The sequence below is a fragment of the Lepisma saccharinum genome, chromosome 13, assembly GCF_977018435.1.
Source record: "Lepisma saccharinum chromosome 13, izLepSacc3.1, whole genome shotgun sequence".
Classification (NCBI taxonomy): domain Eukaryota; kingdom Metazoa; phylum Arthropoda; class Insecta; order Zygentoma; family Lepismatidae; genus Lepisma; species Lepisma saccharinum.
In genome coordinates this window covers 2,420,679-2,446,477 of record NC_139241.1, presented here as the reverse complement: position 1 = coordinate 2,446,477, position 25,799 = coordinate 2,420,679, and the positions used below count along the sequence as shown (strand labels likewise).

The following is a 25,799-nucleotide window of genomic DNA, read 5'->3' as shown; positions in this document are numbered from 1 at the left end:
CTTTGATGTAACCATCAATTGCATCCACGTATCGAACATACACATTTGCATGCTCGACTGACGATCTATCTGTGGATCCATCAATCAGAAGGCTGATGTATGTACTTTTCTTTATTTTCTCCACTAGATCTAACTTCAAAGTTTCAGCTATGAAATTAATAAATTCTCTGCATATCTTTTTATTGCCATCCTTAGGTAGAACACTCACTTAATTTACCTGCCAAACACATCAGATCTGTAAAGTCTTTAAATGGCTTCTCATGTTTAGCTACATAGTATGCTATATTAAATAATTTGTAAGATGGGGTCGGCATTGAGTGGACACGGGGTTTTCAATCGGCTAGCTTTCCAAAACCATGTATGAATGTTGGATTGAGATGTTCGGGCATGTTTGACACACATTTGAAACAACAAAATTTTAGTCGCCAGCCCCAAACTTTTGGTCGCCGATGGCGACCTGGCGACCGGAAATTTCGCGCCCTGTCATACATACATATTCAAAATTAATGCCTCGCATAACCGTGGTCATATCTGGTGTAATCAACAAAGGTAATGTACAGCACTTGATAGGTCTGGGAATAGTGACATGATTATAGTGGATACTTACATTTTAGTGGCATATAATCTTGGTAGGCAATGCTGGAAGTCCAGGATTTTGTCGACTAGCACAGGCAGCATGTCCTAAAGTTATGAATGCACAATCTCATGAAAACTCATAATTCTACACTGAAATCGTACTTCTGAAATGATTTAGTTGCCTTTGGCTACCAAATTTTTACTTTCCCCATGTTCCATTGCTAGAGGCATGCATATTTCGTTTTTGACAAAAACACAATGTGAAATAACACATTGTAATGTTAATTGTTCACGTTTCATGTTTGTTTTTCATTTTCCTACCCTGTTTTGTCACGACACGATGCAAAATGAGCTGCAAAATGCGAAATAGACTCTTAAACACGAAATTTATCGTTTATATGCAGCCGCGACACTTTCTGAAGTATCCTGTGAGTTATGCTATTCACGGAAAATTGATTAATTCTGCTGCAAACATTTGAGAAGCAAGAATTTACCCCTTTATACAGGAATAAACTTAATATTCTGATAATTATGTAATGTGCTATTGGAAGGGATATGTTTATTTTGTGTAATAGTGCAGTTTTTAAATCAAATTTGTGATTATATTCACATTTTTAAAACCAATATGTCATTTTATATGCCGCTTTTTCACTGGCATAACAGCGAAATTTCATTTTATTTACCGCTTTTGAACCCAAAAATGACTGTTTTTATAGCGAAATGTTGCTTTTTTTATTTACCAAAAATATGTGCCTTTGCACATCATCATGTAGTAGTGCCCATGTCTGTGGGTAGAGTGGTTAGCACATCATACTATGATGCGGGAGGTCCTGGGTTCAAATCCCAGCCTCGGCATGGGTGTTCTTTAAGTGTCCATTTTTTTTTGTATAATCATTTCACGTTTAGCCAAAAGTGAAAGAAAGAGTGAAACCAATTCAATCATCTAATACTAGTGCTACGGTCTGATCTGTCGTGCCGTTACTCGTGGGTGAACGTGAAGCTCGCCCCACGAATTTTCTTATTTGTAATCATTTTCTTTGCTTAATTTGACTCTGATCAGGAAATTTATGCAATATATACAGGGTGACTGGTAATTAGATGTATTCCCTGAAAGGGGTTAAAGTAGACAATTTGCAATAAATTTGACCATATGATACCCCGCCTGAAAATTAGTAGTTTTCGAGATAATCGATTTTCTATTGTTTCTTTAAAAAATTACAATTTTCCACATAAAAAGATGAATTGAGAAAAAAACTGCTCATTGTATGGAACTTATTTCAGCATTTTCTAATAGCTAACAAATAAGTGGTTCGTTGAAAAAAAAACGTTTTCCCCAAATAACAATCACGTGTAAGTAACGGGTGGGTTTAAACTTACAAGTCATGATAAAAAAAATAAACTCTTAGTTTACTTGGCAACGTAGTAATAACAAAAATGGTATGACACGAAGCGTACAAATTACTTTAATTACTTCCTTGAGTCATCTGCTATCCAACAAGGTACAAATTTTGCTAACATTCACATTTGTGTACAAGAAATAATACTTCATTCATCTTCATGTGAATGGAATCGATGAACAAAACTTTTAAAGAACATTATACATCTTGCTCAAAGTGAGCACCTCTGTTACGAATGCAGGCACGCAGGTTTTTACGGACATTTGGTCTCTTAACTCGTGATGTGGTCCTTGATGTGTTGACCAGCTGTTAAGATCCTCTCCCTGAGTTCTTCCTGCGAGTTTACCGGTGTCTTGTAAACTAAGTGTTCATGTGGCTCCAAATGTTAGTCGCAAGCCGTCAAATTGGGCGATCGAGCCGGCCAGGGAATCTGCCGCCTCGGCCAATCCATTTCTTTGGGTAATTTTCATTCAGACACTGTCGCACACCCAGGCAGAAGTATGAATGGACATCATCAACAATCATTTGATAGAGCCATTTTTCCTGCACCAAATCTTAAATGGCATAAATCTTATGAACATATTTTGAGGATCGGGATGGCAGTGTTGTTGGAGGATGTGCATCTAGCTACAAGACGTGACATGATTTACCAGCATGATGGCTGCCCAGCTCGATCCACCGATCGATTTGACGATTTGTGACTTCTACATTTGGAGCCACATGAAAGACTTAGTTTACAAGACACCGGTGAACTCGCAAGAAGAGCTCAGGGAGAGGATCTTAACAGCTGGTCAACACATCAAGGACACTATCACATCACGAGTTAAGAGAACAAATGTCCGTAAATACCTGCGTGCCTGCATTCGTAATGGAGTTGCCCACTTTGAGCAAGACGTGTAATGTTTTTTAATTGTATTGTTCATTGATTCCATTCACATGAAGATGAATGAAGTATTATTTCTTGTACACAAATGTGAATGTCAGCAACATTTGTACCTTGTTGGATAGCAGATGACTCAAGGAAGTAATTAAAGTAATTTCTATGCTTTGTGTCATACCATTTTTGTTATTAATATGTTGTCAAGTAAACTAAGAGTGCATTTTTTTTATCATGACTTGCAAGTTTAGACCCACCCGTTACTTACATGTGATAGTTATTTGGGAAAAACTTTTTTTTCAACGAACCACTTATTTGTTAGCTATCAGAAAACGCTGAAATAAGTTCCATACAATGAGCAGTTTTTTTCTCAATTCATCTTTTTATGTGGAAAATTGTCATTTTTTAAAGAAACAATAATAAATCGATTATCTCAAACTACTAATTTTCGGATGGGGTATCATATGGTCAAATTTATTGCAAATTTTGTCTACTTTAACTCCTTTCAGGGAATACATCTAATTACCAGTCACCCTGTATATATATATTTTGTTTATGATTAATACAAATTTTAATTCTTGTTCCACAAGGTATTTCATCAATGGCAGGAAACTCATGCATATTGGAAATCTATATAATGTTTGCTCTTTTTAGGCACGTATGCAACGAACATGCAGTGCTCACCAGAAGTAAAAAAGGCTGCGATTTACAGGCCTGTATCTAGTGTTGGCTAGTTCTGTTGAAGTATCTCCTTATTTTTCTTCAGTATTACAACCATTGTCAAAATTTTTCTCCTGTGCCAGTTAATTCACTATTTCAATAGAAGAGAACTAGTTGTCGACAGTCACATTCCAGCCACTGTTTGGCTGAACCATTCTTCTGACGACACCGTTAGTGTCTATTGAAAAGCACTAGTCTAAAAGGGCCCAGCAGGCTGTTGGCCTGCATATATCTCCATTTTCATGAAAAGCCTTGCAGGTGAGCACCGTTCTCCCTTCCGCTTGCATTTCACACAATTGTAACAAAGACTGGTCAGAGAGTGTTAATGATGACTCATATTTCGCATTGCAATATCTTATTGAAGGGAATACTTGGTAAGGAAGGTAGATGAGAGCTTGGCTCTCAATAAGTCAAAAGGTAAAATCAAAGTTTGGGCTGCTAAGCATTTGACTCACCCACAGAAAGCTGTAGCTATGAGAGCATAGCAGTTCTTCTAAATGGGTGTGAACTTTGTCTAATGCTGCCATTTTTCACATGATGACTTTATTTTTCAGGTGCGGGGCATTCTTAATAAACTTACCCCAGAAAAATTCCAGAAGCTGAGTGATGATCTCCTTCACACTGATTTAGATTCTAGTGTCATTCTTAAAGGGGTTATATTACTGGTAGGTATTGTTTGTTTTATTCCTTATAATGACTACTTATTTTTGTGGGTTTTTTTCCTGATGGGCTGCAATGGTTTGTCCACTATGATGATCATCTTGTTCATTCGCGGTTTCTACCAGAAGTGAAACTAATGATGGTCCTTGAAGTATCTGAGTGGATTACAAGTGCAGTAAACAAATTTAATAGAATAGTAAGCATTTTAAGGTTTGACAAGGAAGTGAAGGTATAGGTTCAGAATTCCTGTTTAGGTGTTGAATAGACAGGTTGGGTTGTGATTTTGCATGGTGTAGAAAAAAAAAGCTTGCTGATTTAGATTCTAGTGTCATTCTTAAAGGAGTTGACACTTGACACTCCTTTTAATTGGAGAATTAAAAGTCCAAAAAGAGAAATGAAAGTCCCATCTCTGAACACGTAACTACTATGGACATTGATAATCACACAACTACCAAGGAGGGGTCTGTCAGAATGCTGGGAACTAACTGTTTTGCTATTTTCAATTTACGAACAGTTTCAAGTGACTTGGTTATAGAAAAATATTGCAAAACAGTTTTCAATTATTGTTTAAAGAAACTAACATTATTTATGCAAGGATGTAGACGATCAGCCCAAAAATTGCAACATTTTTTTTTTTAAATTACAAATACTTTAAATTTCTACATTTTTATATATTTTGCTGGAATTCAGAAATGAGCCATTTGAAACACAAAGTAAAAAACACACGTAACTACTGTTGTGTATCGGTCAGACCACTCACTGGAAATGTAATTCAAGAAGATTAATGGCAAGACCTTGTGACTTTGACAGTCTGTAGCCAGCACCCTAACTGAAAGGTATGGTAGAAGATAAATATAGAGAAGTGAAGTAAATGATAAATTCAATGTGGTCTGAGACTGTCCATAGTAGTTACGGGTTAAAAGTACTGCATGTAAGAATTAAAAGAAATTTGCTTGAATAAACATATACATCTTTGTACTGTTTACAGTTCATGATACAAGATTCAAAAGCCTTTCTTTCTACTTCTGAATTCCAAAGTATTAAAATGTGAACGGCATTAAAGTTCAAAACAAAATCGTAGAAATTTAGAAATTTCGTATTTATTAAGTACATTAGTAGTAGTATCCACACTAAAGTACTGCATTTTAAAAATTATTTTTTATTATGTTTTTAAATTATTTCTTTCATTAAATTTATTCCAGATCTTTGAAAAAGCGCTCGATGAACCGAAGTACAGTTCTATGTACGCACAGCTGTGCAAACGGCTGTCTGAAGAAGCACCAAATTTTGAACCACCAAACTGCCCTTGTACTTTCAAGCTTTTACTTCTAAATAAGTGTCGTGACGAGTTTGAAAACAGGTTAGTACTTTTCTTTGAAACTTGTTCTTGTGTATGGTGAATTGACATTGTTTTATATATTATTCAGTGGCCTTTATCTTTTGCATGTGAATATGTATGTATCCTGCACACTAATTATTCATTTTGTCCAAAACTAAAGTGCAAGTTGTATTTTTGACATGCTTTTGAGATAAAATTCACATAAAATGAAAGTATTAACATTCAAGTTTCCATTGAACCACAATTGTTGAAATTTTTAAAATACAAGCAAAGCTGTATTCTTTTGTGCTAAGTTTAGTAAATTAGTGCTTACGCACAGAGAGCTATGATAGCAGGTATCTGTAGATACAATTGCTATCATTGCCTTGTGATCAAGAGATCCTTGTTTGTAACCCATTAGAGGCTCTAGTGGTTCTGATCCAACTTTAAAATTATAGGTCCAGTCCAGATTGCCATGTTTGCATAAAATGGACTTAAATCTGAACAAATGTCTTCCATTCTGGTAACTGAATTTCTGGCAATATGATTACTGATAAATGTTCATTGTCCCTTGGAAAATATATGCGAAATGTTATAACCGATTGATAGAGGCATGCAAATTTAGTTTTTGACGAAAACACAAAATATGAAATTACATGCTGTAATATTAGTTTTTCATGTTTCTGAAATGTGTGAGGTGAATTTTCCTACCCTGTTTTGTCACGAAATTATGCGAAATATACTCTTTAAACACGTAATTTACCATTTATATACAGACGTGACACTTTCTGAAGTCTGATGTATCCTGTGAGTTATGTAATTCACGGAAAATTGATTAATTCTGCTGTAAATATTTGAGAAGCAAAAATGGACCCCTTTACACAGGAATAAACTTAATACTCTGGTAACTCCATAAATGTGCTATTAGAAGGGATATGTTTATTTTGTGTAATAAGTACAGTTTATAAATCAAATTTAGGATTATATTCACAATTTTAAAACCAAAATGTCATTTTATAAAGCACTTTTGATGTGATATTCACCACTATAACACCGAAATTTTATTTTATTTGCTGCTTTTGAACCCAAAATAGACTGTTTTTGTACCGAAATTTTGCTTTTTTATTTACCAAAAATATGTGCCTCTACTGATTGATAAAGCATTCACTTTTCCCAGTATGATGAATACTTCTGTTACAGGCTCAGTTTCTACTAGGTGATTCTTTACGAATTTAGTGTTGTTACAATACGTAAAGTTTGCAACAAAACAAACCTATTTAATGGAAGTAAGAATTAAAGCAAATATTTTACCACTATGATGAGTACTTAACATTCATTCGCGGTTTCTACCAGAAGTCAAAGTAGTGATGGTTTTTGAAGTATCTGAGTGGTCTTTTTTTTCCATAAAGTAGACAGTAAAACTAAATTATATACAACCTGATATCCATTAAGTTTACATAAATGTGTGTTGCAGGCAATATTATTAAATGACATTAAATATTAAGTAAGCTATGGAAAACTTACATGGAGTCTTCTCACTTACTGGAGCACACATTTCACTAATAAATATTTGTGATTAATTCATACTTTTTGCCAAAATTGAAATAGTTCTACTTTTTGTAAAGTGCACATCAAATTTAAAATATATTTCTTGCTTGCTATCAATTTGATCCAGGTAAGAGCATTGAATAGTATTATTGAAGGTTCAATAGGCTAGTAAAGTTCACATTCATTATCGGTAGAGGCACATATTTTTGGTAAATAAAAAAGCAAAATTTCGGTACAAAAACAGAATCTCTTTCAGATTCAAAAGCAGTAAATAAAATTAAATTTTGGTGCTATAGTGGTGAATAATCACATCAAAAGTGCTATATAAAATGACATTTTGGTTTTAAAATTGTAAATATAATCCTAAATTTGATTTAAAAACTGCAATTATTCCACAAAATAAACTTATCCCTTCTAAAAGCACATTTATGTAGTTACCAGAGTATTAAGTTTATTCCTGTGTAAATGGGTCCATTTTTGCTTCTCAAATATTTACAGCAGAATTAATCAATTTTCCGTGAATTGCATAACTCTCAAGATACTTCAGACTTCAGAAAGTGTCAAGTCAGTATATCAACGGTAAATTTCGTGTTTAAGAGTATATTTCGCATTTTGCAGTTCATTTCGCATTATTTCGTGAGAAAACAGGGTAGGAAAATTCACCTCACTCCTTTCAGAAACATGAAAAATGAATATTACAGCATGTTATTTCATATTTTGTGTTTTTATCAAAAACTAAATTTGCATGCTTCTAATTATCGGTTTTTCTAATGTTTTTCTATATTTACTGTGAGGTTGTTTCTTTTTGTAAATTAGACAACAATTCTGAATTATATATCCTGATATCCCTTAACCTTAACATTTATCCATGTCATATGATTAGGGTGCGGAAGTTGATGACGTAAAAATAATTTTCGCTGTTTAAAATAAAAGCCAGATTTTTTTCGTAATTGCTAGAGAGTAGTTGAATAATTCGATAAAACCAGTTTTGGCTGCCAAAGCAAAGGGCAAAAAAAACAGTTAAGTGTTGACTTAGTTTTATTTTTACTTCAATTTTACATGGAATAAATCTCGGGTTATTCGCCTTTCAATGCACCTTACATGATATGGTAGGTGATCAGCATTTGAAAATGTTGTGCGGACATAAAATTACATATATTTTTTTAGCGACTAATTATACTTTAAAACCACAGATTAAATTTAAAAATTTACCAAAATTAATTGTTTAATCCATTGCCCAAAATTTCAGTTTAAAATAATTGTCCTTTTAATTGGACCATATTTTCAATTAATGGCTGAGTTAGGAAATTTAAATGTGTAATTATGCTAGCAAATGAATTTAAAATTCATGAAACAAGGGAAGAAGTAAGAAATCTGGGAAATTACCTAAAAACAAAAGGGGGAAAGAAAGCAAAATAGAAACAATGTTTTCTGGTTCTAATTGAAGGGAAACAGACATCATTAGGTTTAGCATTCATTGTCTTAAAGCCCAGAAAAACATGATTTTCCATCAACTTCTGAGCCCTACATGTGATTGTATGTACACTATCAAATGGGCAATGGAAAACTTGTGTGAAATGTTCTTACTTGCCAAGGCAAATATATATTACCACTATGATGAATACTTGATTCATTCGCGGTTTCTACCAGAAGTGAAACTAGTGATGGTTTTTAGAAGAAACTGAGTGGTTGTTACTGTTCATAGACAGCGAATTTGAACTATATAACCTGATATGCATTTTGTTAACCTTAATATATACATGTAATATGGTTGAATACTATGAAATGGACAATGGTTAACAAGCATGCGTACATGTATTTCTATTTTGAAGGATACTCAAAAATATGAAATAACACTGTAATATTCAGTTCTCTTCTTTTACCATAAATTTAGAGATTACATATTTAGACACAACACTTTCTGTAGTCCGAAATGTGCAAATCTCGTGAATTGATCAATTCTGCTTTAAATATTTGAGAAGCAAAATGAGTTAATCAAGTGACTACATAATTGTGGTGTTACCAGGAAAAAGTTTATTTTGTGTAAGAAGAACAGTTTTTATACTAAAATTTAGGTCTAAATTCAGCATTTTAACACCAAAATGACATTTCATATATAGCTTTCGATTCCAAAGTGTGCCCTGTTTGTATAACAAAATCTTGATATTTTATTCACCACAAATATGTGGCTCTAGCAATTCTTTTTTTAAGCAAACATATTACCACTATGATGAGTATTTCAAATTCATTCGTGGTTTCTACCAGAAGTGAAACTAGTGATGGTTTGTTCAAGTAACTGAGTGGTTGTTACTGTTCGTAAACAACAAAATGATACTTATATCCTGGTATTCATGTATTTCAGGCATAGCATGAATACTCTGAAATATTCGCATTGCATTGAATACTCTGAAATATTCAATGACTTGTGCGATTGTCCTCGCTTGCATCTTTCCACTATGATGAATACTTCATTCATTCGCGGTTTCTACCAGAAGTGAAACTAGTGATGGTTTGTTGAAGTAACTGAGTGGTTGATATCGTAAACAACAAAATTAACCTTATGTCTTGCTATTAACCCTTAGTACGCCGCACGGTCTGACGAAAGTAAGCCCAGTGTCGCTGAGGCTTTGAGCGGGAAATTTGAATTCGTATACATAATGGAGAAAAATCGTAACAACTCTGGCACTATGGGACCAATCTACTTCGGATAACTTTTGTTTTGCAGGCAATACATCAGTGCATGCAACCATGTAAAATTTGGATGCCCCAACCGTGGGGGGGTTACGGGCGGGGGCTGCATCCCCCGAATTTCAATGAAAAAATCATAAAAATGTGGAGTTTGCCCCCTCTTCTCCAGCTGCTTTGGGGAGAAAACCCGAACTTTTGCTTTTTTCGTTCGCACTTGCATCTTGTGTAGCTACTGTGAATCTATTTCTCCCTTTTGACTCGGCTCTTTGTGGAAATATGTCCGGAAGGAAACGTTTGTGCGTTAGGGAAATCGATGAACTGTTATAGGATACGAAGTGTTTATGGTGAGGCGTTTGTTAGTCCTAACAGAGGAGGGACGGAGCCTTTGCAATCCTTTCTTTTGTCTATACTTCTGGATAGACGCACGCTTTAGACTCATGCTTTTGGCCTCTGGCTATCGTCAAGCTTCATTGCATTTCTAACATAGAGGCGACAGAAAGCTGACAATGCCAAACCTCATCCAATCCCCTCTCTCCTTCCCCTACCCCCTAATCCCCGCCACTACTTCAGCTCCATCACCAGGTCTAAACACAAAGAAGAATGTGTGCCTTATCAGTACTAAATCACAGCGTTGGAAGCTTGGAGGAAAACAGCATCGTAAATACCAAGCATTTATTGTGTCTGTCAACTGAAGAGCGAACACGTGTTTGGGTGAGCCCAAACACGTGACATATTCTGAGAAAGGAGGGGGTGGGGGATTTGGAATTTTCGAAACATGATTGCAAAACATGTTCCCGAACGAACTGTCAGTGTTTCAACCTCAATATACAAATATAAGTGTGGCAAACCCTCGATAATTGTATCTAAAGCTGTTTGTAACATGTGTTACAGCGGCTACAAGGGACATACTTTTTTTGTAACATATGTGTTACGGCGGCAAACTAAGGGTTAATTTAGTTCAGGCACAGCATGAATACTGTGAAATATTCAATAGCTTGTTGACTATTTTTGCGATTGTCCTCACTTTCTGAAGCAAGCATCTTTCCATTATGATGAATACTTCATTCATTCGCGGTTTCTACCAGAAGTGAAACTAGTGATGGTTTGTTGAACTAACTGAGTGGTTGATACTTTTCGTAAACAACAAAATTAACCTTATGTCTTGCTATTAATTTAGTTCAGGCACAGCATGAATACTGTGAAATATTCAATAGCTTGTTGACTATTTTTGCGATTGTCCTCACTTTCTGAAGCAAGCATCTTTCCATTATGATGAATACTTCATTCATTCGCGGTTTCTACCAGAAGTGAAACTAGTGATGGTTTGTTGAAGTAACTGAGTGGTTGATACTTTTCGTAAACAACAAAATTAACCTTATGTCTTGCTATTAATTTAGTTCAGGCACAGCATGAATACTGTGAAATATTCAATAGCTTGTTGACTATTTTTGCGATTGTCCTCACTTTCTGAAACAAGCATCTTTCCATTATGATGAATACTTCATTCATTCGCGGTTTCTACCAGAAGTGAAACTAGTGATGGTTTGTTGAAGTAACTGAGTGGTTGATACTTTTCGTAAACAACAAAATTAACCTTATGTCTTGCTATTAATTTAGTTCAGGCACAGCATGAATACTGTGAAATATTCAATAGCTTGTTGACTATTTTTGCGATTGTCCTCACTTTCTGAAGCAAGCATCTTTCCATTATGATGAATACTTCATTCATTCGCGGTTTCTACCAGAAGTGAAACTAGTGATGGTTTGTTGAAGTAACTGAGTGGTTGATACTTTTCGTAAACAACAAAATTAACCTTATGTCTTGCTATTAATTTAGTTCAGGCACAGCATGAATACTGTGAAATATTCAATAGCTTGTTGACTATTTTTGCGATTGTCCTCACTTTCTGAAGCAAGCATCTTTCCATTATGATGAATACTTCATTCATTCGCGGTTTCTACCAGAAGTGAAACTAGTGATGGTTTGTTGAAGTAACTGAGTGGTTGATACTTTTCGTAAACAACAAAATTAACCTTATGTCTTGCTTTTAATTTAGTTCAGGCACAGCATGAATACTGTGAAATATTCAATAGCTTGTTGACTATTTTTGCGATTGTCCTCACTTTCTGAAGCAAGCATCTTTCCATTATGATGAATACTTCATTCATTCGCGGTTTCTACCAGAAGTGAAACTAGTGATGGTTTGTTGAAGTAACTGAGTGGTTGATACTTTTCGTAAACAACAAAATTAACCTTATGTCTTGCTATTAATTTAGTTCAGGCATAGCATGAATACTGTGAAATATTCAATAGCTTGTTGACTATTTTTGCGATTGTCCTCACTTTCTGAAGCAAGCATCTTTCCATTATGATGAATACTTCATTCATTCGCGGTTTCTACCAGAAGTGAAACTAGTGATGGTTTGTTGAAGTAACTGAGTGGTTGATACTTTTCGTAAACAACAAAATTAACCTTATGTCTTGCTATTAATTTAGTTCAGGCATAGCATGAATACTGTGAAATATTCAATAGCTTGTTGACTATTTTTGCGATTGTCCTCACTTTCTGAAGCAAGCATCTTTCCATTATGATGAATACTTCATTCATTCGCGGTTTCTACCAGAAGTGAAACTAGTGATGGTTTGTTGAAGTAACTGAGTGGTTGATACTTTTCGTAAACAACAAAATTAACCTTATGTCTTGCTATTAATTTAGTTCAGGCACAGCATGAATACTGTGAAATATTCAATAGCTTGTTGACTATTTTTGCGATTGTCCTCACTTTCTGAAGCAAGCATCTTTCCATTATGATGAATACTTCATTCATTCGCGGTTTCTACCAGAAGTGAAACTAGTGATGGTTTGTTGAAGTAACTGAGTGGTTGATACTTTTCGTAAACAACAAAATTAACCTTATGTCTTGCTATTAATTTAGTTCAGGCATAGCATGAATACTGTGAAATATTCAATAGCTTGTTGACTATTTTTGCGATTGTCCTCACTTTCTGAAGCAAGCATCTTTCCATTATGATGAATACTTCATTCATTCGCGGTTTCTACCAGAAGTGAAACTAGTGATGGTTTGTTGAAGTAACCGAGTGGTGGTTACTTTTCGTAAACATCAAAATGAAACTTGTTTCCTTGTATTTATTTTGTTCTGGCATAGGATACTCATTAGACTAACAACCCTAATTCTGAACGAATTTTAATTTAGATAAGGTCTAATTTTAACCGCATCAGAAATTGCCAAAGACATCTGTGTGAAAAGGAGGAGGAATTTTAATTTGATTCTGGCTATGTTTTGATGTGAGGGGCTTGATAAAAAAGTAGAGAAAAACCATTTCTTTTAAATAAATTATTTTCTCTGAAAGTATCAGCAGTAGAAGTACAATACTTGTCATAAGACTGGAACACCCACCACGCAGTATGGAGGTGCTGTTTTAAACCCTCAAATTGCAGTGTTGCATACGTGTGCCCAATGTTGGAAATTTTAAAATTTCATCTTCTGCTTGATGAATGAAAATAGTTTCTTTACCATAGGCTTGTAGGCTAATGTGTACTAAAAAAGAAATTACTAACATTCGTAGTTACCGAAACATACATTTTTATTTCAAACCTTGCAGCATTTAAGTTTTAATAAGGCACTGGCCTTTAAAACCTGGGATATCTGGTAACCGTGAGACCTATTTCTCACAGCAACACTAGAGCAATATATTGGTGAATATAACATCAATATTTCGGTACAACAATGACACATTTTGGAATCAAAAGCAGTATAAAAAAACAGCAGTTTGGTGTTAAAATGGTAAATAAAACCCTAAATTTGATTTAAAAGCTACACTTATTACACAAAAGAAAGTTACCGCTTATGGTATATTTTTATGTAGTTATCAGAGTGATAAGGTTATTCCTGTGTAAAGGTGTCCATTTTTGCTCCTCTAATATTTACAGCTAAATTAGTCTTATTTTATATGATTTGCGTGGCTCGCAGGATAATTCACACTTCAGAAAGTGTTGCGTCGATAAATAAGCTCTATATTTCATGTTTATTTTGAATTTTGCATAATTTGACAAAAGATGGCAAAATTATGAACCCCCACACCTTTCAAAGAAGCATTAACAGTATGTTATTTCAAGTTTCGAGAGTTTTTTCAGAAACTAAATATATATGCCTATTTAAGTATTGCATACTTTGCACTTAGGAATTTTAGTATTACATCCCCTCCCCCTCTTCTGTTATAATTGTGATTGTAGGTAGTTGTGATACAGCATTGTTTTAATTGTCCTGTATCTGATCTTTCAGAGCTAAAGCTTCAGAAGCCTTTGAGCATCGAGATGGCCCACTTGCTCCAGAAGAAGAGGAGCGCCGGCAACTTGCCAAGCGCAAGATGCTTGGCAACATCAAGGTACATATCTTTTCTGCTATTTTGAGTAATTAGTACTACAATACTGGTCACATTTCCAGCTGGCAGGTGGGAAGCAGTGATTGGTTAAATTGTCTTACTTGCATCGGGCATTTTCGTATCATACGGCCACAGATTGCTGTTAGCGGGACAAAACAAATGAGCATCAGATACACCACATGTTGGTTGCCAAACATATTGTAAAGCTAGATAGTTCTCCCAACACTGATACGAACACCAAAAATTAACAGGGGTTAATGGTACACCTGCACACGTGGTCCTGGACGAACGAGAGAGAGAGTGACAGTGAGAGAGAGATAGAGATAGATAGATAGATAGATAGATAGATATGTATGTTACCCCTACAGATTTTAAATCCCAAAAAATAGCCATGAAGGTCAACTGCCAGCGGAAAATTGGACTTATATACCTGTTGATTAGTAGTGGTTCACTTAATTCCCTGAGTAACGTCCATGCTATGATGCCAGGGGTTTGAATTCTGGCATGTGTGTTCTTCGTTAGTGCCCTTTCATCAGTTTCATGATATCACTAATTCCCAGGAGTAGGAAAATACAGGGCACTCAGACACCATGTCTCCTGAGAATTTTCACTTTGCACCTGAATTTTCAAATGTAGTTTCTATTCCATTTTTGTAATTAAAATTCACTGGAGGAAATTTCCATTGCTTTTTTAAAAAATAACCATTGCCGTATGTCTTTTTTAAAATGATTTTGTGTATTGTGTATCATTAAATCAGAATAATAAACTGTGCCATTATAATTGTTTGCACTGTTGACTAGCTGAATTTTAAAACCTGCAGCGATATGTTAGAGTAGAACATGTATTAGAATGTATTGCATAGTTGAGTTATTCATGATGTTACCAGTTGAGCCTTCTTTAGGAAGGCCACTCGAATTATTTTTCATCCACTCACTCTTGTATTGATTAAATAATTAAATGTTTAGGTCACATTTCAAAGTGTGTAGCTTTATCATAGTTTGATTCATAGGTTTCTTAGGCTGGGGAAAGGTGGCTGTCACCTGAAATATTTTTTTAGTTTTGTCTACCCCTGCAAATTCTAGCCACAAGTGAGAGAAACATGCTAATAAGAAATCAAAGTTAATTCCTTTGCAGTAGGTTTGATAAATAGTCGTGTTTTGAAATGTCCCTCAATACCCTCATTTAATACCCTTACTCTGGGCTGCATCTTCCACTGTGACACCTGTTTCATCTCTGGTATGTCGCTGTACACCTCCAATTTTATCTGATCATCATTCATCCTGATCTTCACAGTTAGCCCAAAGTGGCAGAAAAGGAAGAGCCACAAGTGTCCACATGATCGATTCAGTCTGCCAACATAACTTTTCTTTTTTCTCCACCATTTATTTACCATTAACATTTCTGAGAGAAGCTTCAATTAGTTTTGAACATTTGATAGAATGAACATCAACACAAATAGCTTTACAGTGGAACATCAATTTAAGGGAGGTTTCAGACTTAGCAACAAGCAATGGAGAGGTTCACACTGAAGGAACAAGTAACACAGGCCCCTAAGTCTACAATCAACAAAAAAAACTGAGGACACCATGCCGGTATTCAGAAAAACCGCTTAGTCTGAGGAACAGCTTGGCTTGTTGCATTGATCTTAAAGCTGCCTTAAATTTCTTCAGTAGACTGAGATGAAAAATCTTACAAGGGTGGAAAATATAAACTAATGTTTTTACTGCACATGTTTTCACTCTATCTTCGGGCTTTATTATTTTAAAAAATTTAGCTTTTAATAATATATTAGGGATGGGACAGATAAATCTGTACCTGATCGGTATCTGCTAATGTAAACACATCTGGTAAAATTACCTTTATATCTATAAATATCTTACAATTTTGTGCAATATTGTGCCATTTAGTTAAAATTTTTATGGACATAAACATGTAATCTTCATGCCATATGTTTTTAGTGCATTGTAAATGCGTGGTTCATCTGGGAAAATACATTTATCCAGGAGGTAAATGGACCATTTGGAATTGTATATTGGATCGGCAGAATATCGCTGTCACTAAATTTTATATCTGTACTTTGTTCGTATTGGCTAAAATTTTATGTCTATCCCTTTCACATTGTTATTCCTTGATTCTGCATGTTCCAAATTAGATTTTACATGTTGACCTTAAATAATTTTTATATATATTGTAGTAAATACATTTTTCTGTTTGATATTACAGTTCATTGGAGAGCTTGGCAAGTTGGAGATCCTGCGTGACTCGATCTTACACAAATGTTGTCAGACATTGTTGGGCAATAAGAGGCGGAGGGGGGGGACGCGAGATATGGCTGAGGATTTGGAATGCCTCTGTCAGATAATGAAAACTTGTGGACGAGTATTGGATACAGAAAAAGGCAAAGTAAGTTCTGACATGTTTTTTTTGTGGTAAATGTTGTTCTTTGTTGACGAGAGACTGAATTTACTATTAGCCATAGTCTCACCTTTTCGTCTTGGTATAGTTATATTTAAGTTCTGATCACATTATGTAAACAAAGAACATCGCTTTTTCAAAATAGGTAAATTACAAAATTGAATATAGAAATACAAGAGAATACAATAGATCTTTTAACCTTTAGTTGATACAATAGATCCTACAATCTTATACATCATTGTAAGTTCTGTAGATTTTCATAAATTCAGTTCTTTAATATGAATTTTTTAGAGATGTTAACATTGAGATTTTTCCTCGTACTCCACTTGAATGTTATAAAATTTAAATTATACAAAAAGCATGCACTATCAAATTAAAAATACAATATCTTCTGTATATAATTGTTCCTTTTTAATTTTCTTCTAAGGTAGACACACGTAAATGTGGATGCCATTTGGAATAATGCTGTTCATAGTAATTATTTTTAAACTTTTTACGTAGTCATCTGATAAAAAGCAGATTTAACTTTTTGAAGGTGACTCAAGAAACAATTCTATTCTCATATTCAAGCATTGGATGAACTGTTTTATACAGGTATTTTCTTTTATGAAAAAAATTATAACCTAACATCTTTGCTCTCCTGCAAATTTCTGAATTATGTCCATGAAGTAGGACAGAGGAGTCTTATTAATATTCCCAAATCTTAGTTTGTGCACACCTGCACATGAATGTTATTCAGTGAGTTTTACTGTTCCTTGTGTACCTGTTGGTGGCCTGCTTGGTGCCTGGCCAGACAAATGGCATGCGATATCTTTACTATGGAAACAGTTTGCTTCGAAATGAATTACAGTTGTAATTACATTCAAAATAAACACGTGCCTTGGCACAGGGATGTTGGAAATGTCCTCATGCTACCGCACATGTATGGCATGATTTTTGGAAATTTCTCCTGAGCTTTGGTAACAAGACACTCTAAATGGTCACTTGAGTTTTGTAACAGCTTGCGGTGCTAGAGCGACAACTGAAACATAGGGCTTTGCTCATAACTTGTGAATTTCGTAACCCCATTTCATTCCAATAACTTAAAGATTTTATTCCAGTTGTACTTTTAAAGTGTTTAGTGTTCCAAGTGTCGTTTGTGTTTTGCTATAGTTTAAATACACCTTACAACAAAATTATATCTAGGAAACAAACCCCCCACATATTAGAAGTAAAGAAGAATATCAGGAGAGAGTGAAGCAATTTCAGAAGCTGAACTGTTCGTGTAAACTGAGATTTCCTAAAAACGTGCCAGAAATGTGTGGATGACTATGACATTATTTCCAACATCCCTTGTGTCAAGGGATGTGCTTATTTTGAATGTAATTCTGAAAACCTGTCATTTTGAAGCCAATGGTTTCCATAGAGATTTGACGGGAGTTACATTCTGGTAGGGTGCCATGTGGGCTGCACTGTAGTTAGATACTTTCATAGTACATCTTGCACACACCGAAGAGGCAAATTTATTGCATTAATAAAAAAAATGTGCATTTACTTTGTTTTATATATAAGACGTAAGAGAGTTACTAAAGGTATATCTGCGAAACTTACTTGTAAATGTTCTATCAATTTCGGTGACCTCTGCCTTTACTATTAACAGTAAAGCATAGATTTCCCAAGTGGATGGTGGCAGAGACCACCGAAAGTAATAGAACATTTACAAGTAAGTTTCGCGAATATACCTTTAGTAACTCGCTTACGTCGTATATTTTCAACTGCGTTGTTTATTCCCCTCAACATGAAATACTCTGTTTTAATTTGGAAAAAAGTTCCCATGCATACTTTCCACCCACCCTGGTTACCTAGGAATACATAACAATGTACTTTTTTCTTTTAATTCACAGCAAAGTATGAGATCACAGCTGGAGCAAGTGCTCACTTCACCCATTAAGTGAAATGCTTTATCCTGAAGCACATTTTTGAGATGAGTGGTTTTACTTTAGGAAATAAAAGATATACTGATAAAACTGTTGAATGTAATGCTCATGTGAGAAGGAGGGAAAGTAGCTCCCAAAAAAGATGTAGTGTTGTTTTTTTTTTTTTTTTTATGTATAGACTCACTTTGAAAGCTGGACTGGTGTATGTCCATCTCTTAGGAGTTACGTTCTTGTGTTTTTTGCGCAATGGCTTGTTCAAAACACCCAAGTTATCCCTCCACCCTCTTCTAAGTAAGTAAAGCATGTACTTCTTGTTAATTCTTCGTAGAGATGAAAAAAATCAACTTTTTACCTAATATGCTCGAATTGCAGAACAGGTTGGAGCATTGTTCACATCAGTTTGTAAATCATCTGTGACCTTGCATGGTGCAATGCTCTTCTCTTTATTTTCAGTAAATGAACCAAGGTTTTTCTTGGTCGTATTAATCTATTTTTCTTCCCTTTCAGAGCCTAATGAACCAGTACTTTGACCGCATGGCTCAACTGGCGGAGAACCATGACTTGCCTCTTCGCATCCGGTTCATGCTGCGAGATACAATTGAGCTGCGCAAGAACAAGTGGGTCCCGCGGAAGGCTGCAAACACTGAGGGACCCATGCCTATACGAGAGGTAGGTGTTTTCATTGTTTCATTGTAAATCTAAAAGGGAATTTTCAATAACAGATAGAGGCATGCATATTTCGCTTTTGACGAAAACACAAAATGTGAAATAACACATTCTAATGTTAATTTTTCATGTTTTTGAAATGTTAGGTACATTTTCCTACCCTATTTTGTCACAGCATGATGCAAAATGAACTGCAAAATGCGAAATAGACTCTTAATAACTAAGTGTATCATTTATATACAGGTGCAACACTTTCTGAAGTCTGAGGTATCCTGAGAGTTATGCAATTCATGGAAAATTAATGAATTGTGCTGTAATTATTTGAGAAGCAAAAATGCATTCCTTTATAGAGGAATAAACTTAATATTCTGGTAATGATTTAATGTGCTATTAGAAGGGATGTCTATTTTGTGTAATAGTGCAGTTTTTAAATCAAATTTTGGATTATATTCACATTTTTCAAAACCAAAATGTCATTTTATGTGGTGCTTGTACAGTGGGATCCAGAAGTATTACCTTGCAAATTATCCATCACTATGTTCGTGTACTTTATTTGACCCAACAAGAGCTTCAAGAATTAAAAGAAAACTCAAAACAAGGTGTTGACAACTTCTGCACCAGCATACATAAAAATCCATCGCTTAAAAACTCACAGGATGTAAGAGAAATTAATGAATATAGTCATGAACAATTTACACGGTAATACTCATGGATCCCACTGTACACCGATATAACAGCGATATTTAATTTTATTTACAGTTTTTGAACCAGAAATTGACTGGTTTTGTACAGAAATTTTGCTTTTTTATTTACCAAAAATATGTGCCTCTACAGGTAGTTCATGTTTGTTTTGTTTGTCATGTGTAGAAGCCCATATTTTTGGTAAATAAAAAAGCAAAATTTCGGTACAAAAACAGTCTATTTCGGGTTCAAAAGCGGTAAATAAAATTCAGTGTTATAGCGGTGAATAATCACATCAAAAGTCCTATATAAAATGACATTTTGGTTTTAAAATTGTGAATATAATCCTAAATTAGATTTAAAAATTGCACTTATTACACAAAATAAACTTATCCCTTCTAATAGCACATTTATGTACTTACCAGAGTATTAAGTTTATTCCTGTGTAAAGGAGTCCATTTTTGCTTCTCAAATATTTACAGCAGAATTAATCAATTTCCCGTGAATTGCATAACTCACAGGATACTTTAGACTTCAGAAAGTGTCGCGTCGGCATATAAACGGTAAATTTCATGTTTAAGAGTCAATTTTGCAGTTCATTTCGCATTATTTCGTGACAAAACAAGGTAGAAAAATGCACCCTAGACATTTCAGAAACATGAAAAATGAACATTACAGCATGTTGTTTCATATTTCGTGTTTTCGTCAAAAACGAAATTTGCATGCCTCTAGTCATGTGTATCATTAAATCAGAATAATAAACATGTCGTTATAATTTTTGCATTCTAAACTCTGCAGCGATTTGGTCGAGTTATTGATACATTAGAATGTATCGGATACTTATTCATGCTGTTACCAGTTGAGCCTTCTAAATTGAAGATCACATTTCAAAATGTGTCTTGGTTTTTTATTCATGGCTTTCTTAGCCCATATTGAGAGAAAAAAGCTGGTGCCTGAATTACTTTAGTTTTGTTTGTCCCTAACTGATAAAGTTGTGGAGTGATGTTCTATTTCTCAGATTTAGAGTTGGTTAATCTTTGCTTCATTAGTTTTAACATTTGCAATGAATCCCATGTTTGTTTCAGATTCGTGATGAAGATACCAGGGACAGAGGATATATGAACATGCCTAATATCCAAGGCTCACGCGTCAGTGGGATGTCTTCTGGTGGAGCACAAGAATTCTTTCGCAATCCTTTGAAGATGAGGAGTGGTTTAGATGATGTCTTGGGGCCTTTCCCGGTTGGTGGCTCAACTTTGGGAATTGGTCCTGGTGTAATTCCAACTACGCAAGACAAATTTGGGTGAGTTCTAAATTATAGGAGGTAATGCAGATTTGGGGTGTAGAATGAAGTGTTAACTTTTGCAGAAAAAATTGCAATTTTCAAGCAAATTATTTGCAATTGTACAGGGTTCCTATTGATTTGAAAGTGATGAGAATCAAGCTACATGGTGGGGCAGAAAAACCTGATAATTTTTAAAATGATGTATAAGAAAAACCAACGTGAAGTGCGGAAAATAAAATCTTTCGAATGGCACACATTTCAACACATCAACAATGAAAGTGTGGGGCGTTGTGTTCCATGGTGACTGATAGGCAGCTAGTGAGGAGTGGAATCCCACCATGCGATGCAAAAACAAAACATTTGGCAGGCATTTTCTTGCAGAGAAAAGACAAGTTTTCAGTGACAGACTTGAGCAGTGTGTGGAACAAAATTGGCACCATTTGCAGGATGTTCCACACTTCATACTGGTGTAAACCATATATATATATATATATATATATATATATATATATATATATATATATATATATATTTTGTAACACTGGAACACCCGGATTTTAGACTAACCTAAAACTGCCATTGGGGGTCAACTTGACCCTCATGAGAAATTCAAGCCCTTTTAAAAGTAAATTATTTTGTTAATGATTAAGTTGAAATGACAATATATAAGATTTAACCTGTTTCACAATATAACTCCCCAAGTTATAAGAGAGCAAAAAAAAGTGTGATATGATTCAACACAATACAAATTAGCACACAATATGTTCCAAAGTTCGTTAGACATCAGCTCAAGTTGAACAATATGCACATTCGACTGATAGCAACAAATTTTCCACAAATTGGTGTCTGGCATCCCTCACAGCTTGCAGAAGTCTTATTCTGTCCCTTGCACAGTTGAAAGGCACACTTCTTTTGTTTTGTGGTGTGTACTGGAACAATTGGAGGGCATCTGTTGCGCAAAGCACCAGCACGTAGTTCTTACACCAGCACAAGAATAAATCCTCTGCATGAAATTGTGGAGCCCGATGATTCCTTGAAAATTATCCAAGCATTGAGTGCGGAAATGTCAAGAATGTTGTAAAATACGTGAACAGGCCACCTGCGAGGTCCACATCCTGTGCTGTATTTCCTCAGTATCTGGTCTGCTACATCTACACCACATTTAGTGACAGTGTTTGACTTCTTCTTTGCACTTTCGTCTACACACACATCCGTTTGCATGGTGCTAAGAATCACAACATTCTTTTTGCTCTTGCACCTATATATTGTAAGTATGTTGTTTCCATTTCTCAGTGCAACAGATGAATATCGTGGCGTTGAAGTGTCACTTGCAATTGGAGGCAGTTCTCGCTTCTTCAGATGCATCGTCCCAACAATTGTGGTTCTTTGCAGAAAGTTCATCTGAAAGTTTCACAGAAGTATAAAAGTTGTTATAGCTCTTCAGTTCTTACGGTGGGTGCTCTAGAAGCTGGAAGGGGAAGTGGGGAGCGTGGAAGCAACCAATCCAGCATGATAAGGAACGTAGTGGCCAGTAGAACTAGTTTCACGTAGTACTTTTTCCAGCCATGTCGTGTCTCTCGGCACCACTGGTGTTGTGTGGTTGGTCTGTTGCGTAATCCCTGCTCCCCACTTCCCCTGCCAGCTTCTAGAGTGCCTGCTGTAAGAACTGAAAAGAGCTATAGTAGTGACTTTGCTTCCGGAATGTAGATGTGGTTGCATTAATTTGAACACCACTCTCTCCCCAAGTTGTACATCATTTGGTTGCTCTTCACTCTTCATCCTTGCCCAAATACATGTAGCCATTCAAGACACATTTGGATTTTACGTCTGCTAACCAGAACTTGATGCCAAGCTTATCCGGCTTATTTGCCATGTATTCTGATAAATCTGCATCTTGATTTACATGGCAACAACTGTTAATCAACGGTTATTTCTGGTCCAGGACTATAGCACAAATAATTTTTCCATCAGCTTGTACAAAGTGTCATTAGCGAGACCAAATTTGTTAAGAGGCCATACGCTCAGCTCTGCTGCTTCTGAAATCAAGTCCAAGATACCGCATGATTTCACGGAACCGATTCAGTGACATTGTTTCTTTGAACACAGGTGGTACCCAATTCTTGTTCTACAAATCTGCACAAAGTTTTGAATGACCTACTGCACCACGGGCATACATAAGGGTGAAAAATGCATCCAGATCCTCCAGAATAACATTCCAGTTACTGTCATCTCCAAGATGACATCGTGCTTCGGCAACTACATGTTTCAATGTGTTTCACCATAGATTCATTCACCAAGCAACAGGCTTTAACAGGATTTGACCCAATGTTACGACGAGCAAAGTGTGGTGGTCCACTTGCAAGTGTCACAATATTGCGAGCTGGCGTGCGACCTGTGGTGTAAGCGGTACTGCTAAGGTTCATCGGGGTCCAGGCAATACCACTGGATGATGTGTACTTATTGTCACTGCGGCTCATTCTGTAAGTTCACATTAGCAACACGAAAATCTTCATCGTTGCTGTCGTCACCACTGTTGCTTGAATCTAACTGCTCCAGGAGGGCAAGGCACTCCTGTACACTCACTCCTCTTCGCTATGACTCGTCAACACAAGGCCAAGTTTTCTTCTTTCTTCAAGAGTAATGATAAGAGGTGCATGTTTCCCCATGCCCAGGAAACAACAAATCAGTCATCGAGAATGCGAAAACAGACATCCACTTGAAAATCATTGGTTGTTCTAGGTATTTCTGATTATTTATTTTAATAATTAACATAGAAATATGAAAATTTGTCACTGTATACTTGGAAGCATTGTAGGAAAAGTCAGAAAATATCAGCTTAGAGGTTCCATTGTATGTTGAGATAAAGCATGGAATATTGGAAAGGGTAAAGATAATGGCAGGCAAATTGTCCACCGTAATTTTAATTACTTTTTTATTCTACATTCTGTGTTGTTTTAAGGAATGAAAGTATATTGGTTCGAAGCAGGCATTGCTCTCTGCATATTGAAGTCGTTATTCCAATTCATTGTCATCACAATGTGTAACACAGACCGAATTAAAATGGGGGTGGACAATTCGCCTACTATTTCTTTCGCCGTTGGGTGTACATTACATTAGTGTTTGGAGGATTCAACAGGTTTTTTCATTAAAAACCAACAATATAATTAATTACAACATTTCTGTAATTTACAAGCTAAAGATTCAATTACACTATAATATTGTAATTAATATGTACTATTGGAATTATTGACAAATAAATTATGGCATAATTATAAATAAAAATTGTTCGGTTATGTCAGCTTGTTGACTAATATAAAATTAGGTTGAAATTAGTTGTGAAACATAATCTAATGAACCTTTTGTGGCCTAGTATACTTGATGTCAGTGCACAGCATCACTTGAGAAACCTTTCTTTCAAAACCACAAAATTTTCAGTGAATCCAAAATTTCGCTTTTTTCGACTTTTCGCCGAGGGTTCTTTTGTTTGTGGTCGCTATATAGTACTTGTTTTCTCTGTGTACCTAATTTTACCATTTTAATTATCTTTCAATAATACATATGCATATTTCATGGGGCACATGAAGGGAAAATACGTATAACTAAGATTTCACTGTAGCTTGGTCTGCCCTTGCTTTTGGCAACGGATGATCATTGAAATGCATCAATTAAGCATGTGGTTGGGATTAATGCAAAGTAATAAGTCTTTGTATGGTTTTCAGATTTGGGACAAATGGCTACCAGTCAGGGTTTCGGCAAAGGCAACAACAGTTTGGACAACAGAATTTCTTCCATAATAGACAGAATTTTAACCACAATCAGAATAAGCAACAACAGCAAAATCAGCAGAATCAACAACAGAACTACAACAACTGTAAGTTTGATGTTTTTTACAATTTAAAAAGGTGGTCATACGTGTTGTGATGTTTTTTACAATTTAAAAAGGTGGTCATACGTGTTGTTCATGTTAATGTTTTTTTAATGAAATTTTGCCTCGTGCAGTATCTTTTGTAGACAAACACAATATATTCCAGTTGGTTTATAGGCAGTTTTAAATATACGTACCTCAAAGAATTGTTTTTTGTGGGCATTTTCATTGTATTAAACTCTTGATAATGTTACAAATATTGTTTTCACATGTGGACACAAATGGAGAAATGGCATCTCCCATTGAATATACTGGATTCAATATAGATGTATGTGCAGTAATGAATGAATCGGATAGTGGAAAAAGTTAACAATAATATGCTATTTGTACAAATATCCTAGTTGTCTCTGGAATTATTTATACTTTCCATATTAGTAAAATATTGATATTTGAATCATAAGCTATGCATATGTGGCTTGTGTAGAGAATAAAAGATGGTGTGATTTCTATCGAAGAATTTTCACCAAGCCATTGCTGATGAGTGTCGTCCAACCATGCTCATGAGTGTGTACACATGATAGAATGGTGGACATTCCCTCAGAGTTGGTATGCATTTGGAAAACAGGAAATATCAGGGAATTTTACAGATCGTCTGGAATTTATGTGCATTCTGGAGTCTGCAAGAGTAGTAGTTGCGAAATGAACACTCAGTTCACTTACACTTCTGGATTCAGTTCTTGTGATTCCACTCCCAAAAAACTTATTTCTTTCGTTCTTGTGAT

General features: G+C 35.3%; 1 protein-coding gene across 2 annotated transcripts in view; it reads left to right on the top strand.

The window, feature by feature from the left end:
- NAT1 (N-acetyltransferase 1) overlaps positions 1-25,799 on the top strand; it is a 59,173-nt gene that overhangs the window by 7,885 nt on the left and 25,489 nt on the right. For both annotated transcript variants that reach the window (XM_083133782.1, XM_083133783.1), the window contains 7 exons: positions 4,125-4,235; positions 5,433-5,590; positions 14,090-14,192; positions 16,413-16,592; positions 19,028-19,189; positions 20,953-21,170; positions 24,872-25,023. In XM_083133782.1, coding sequence (XP_082989908.1) covers positions 5,472-5,590; positions 14,090-14,192; positions 16,413-16,592; positions 19,028-19,189; positions 20,953-21,170; positions 24,872-25,023 — 934 coding nt within the window. In that variant the 5' untranslated portion in view covers positions 4,125-4,235; positions 5,433-5,471. The remainder of the gene's footprint in view (positions 1-4,124; positions 4,236-5,432; positions 5,591-14,089; positions 14,193-16,412; positions 16,593-19,027; positions 19,190-20,952; positions 21,171-24,871; positions 25,024-25,799) is intronic.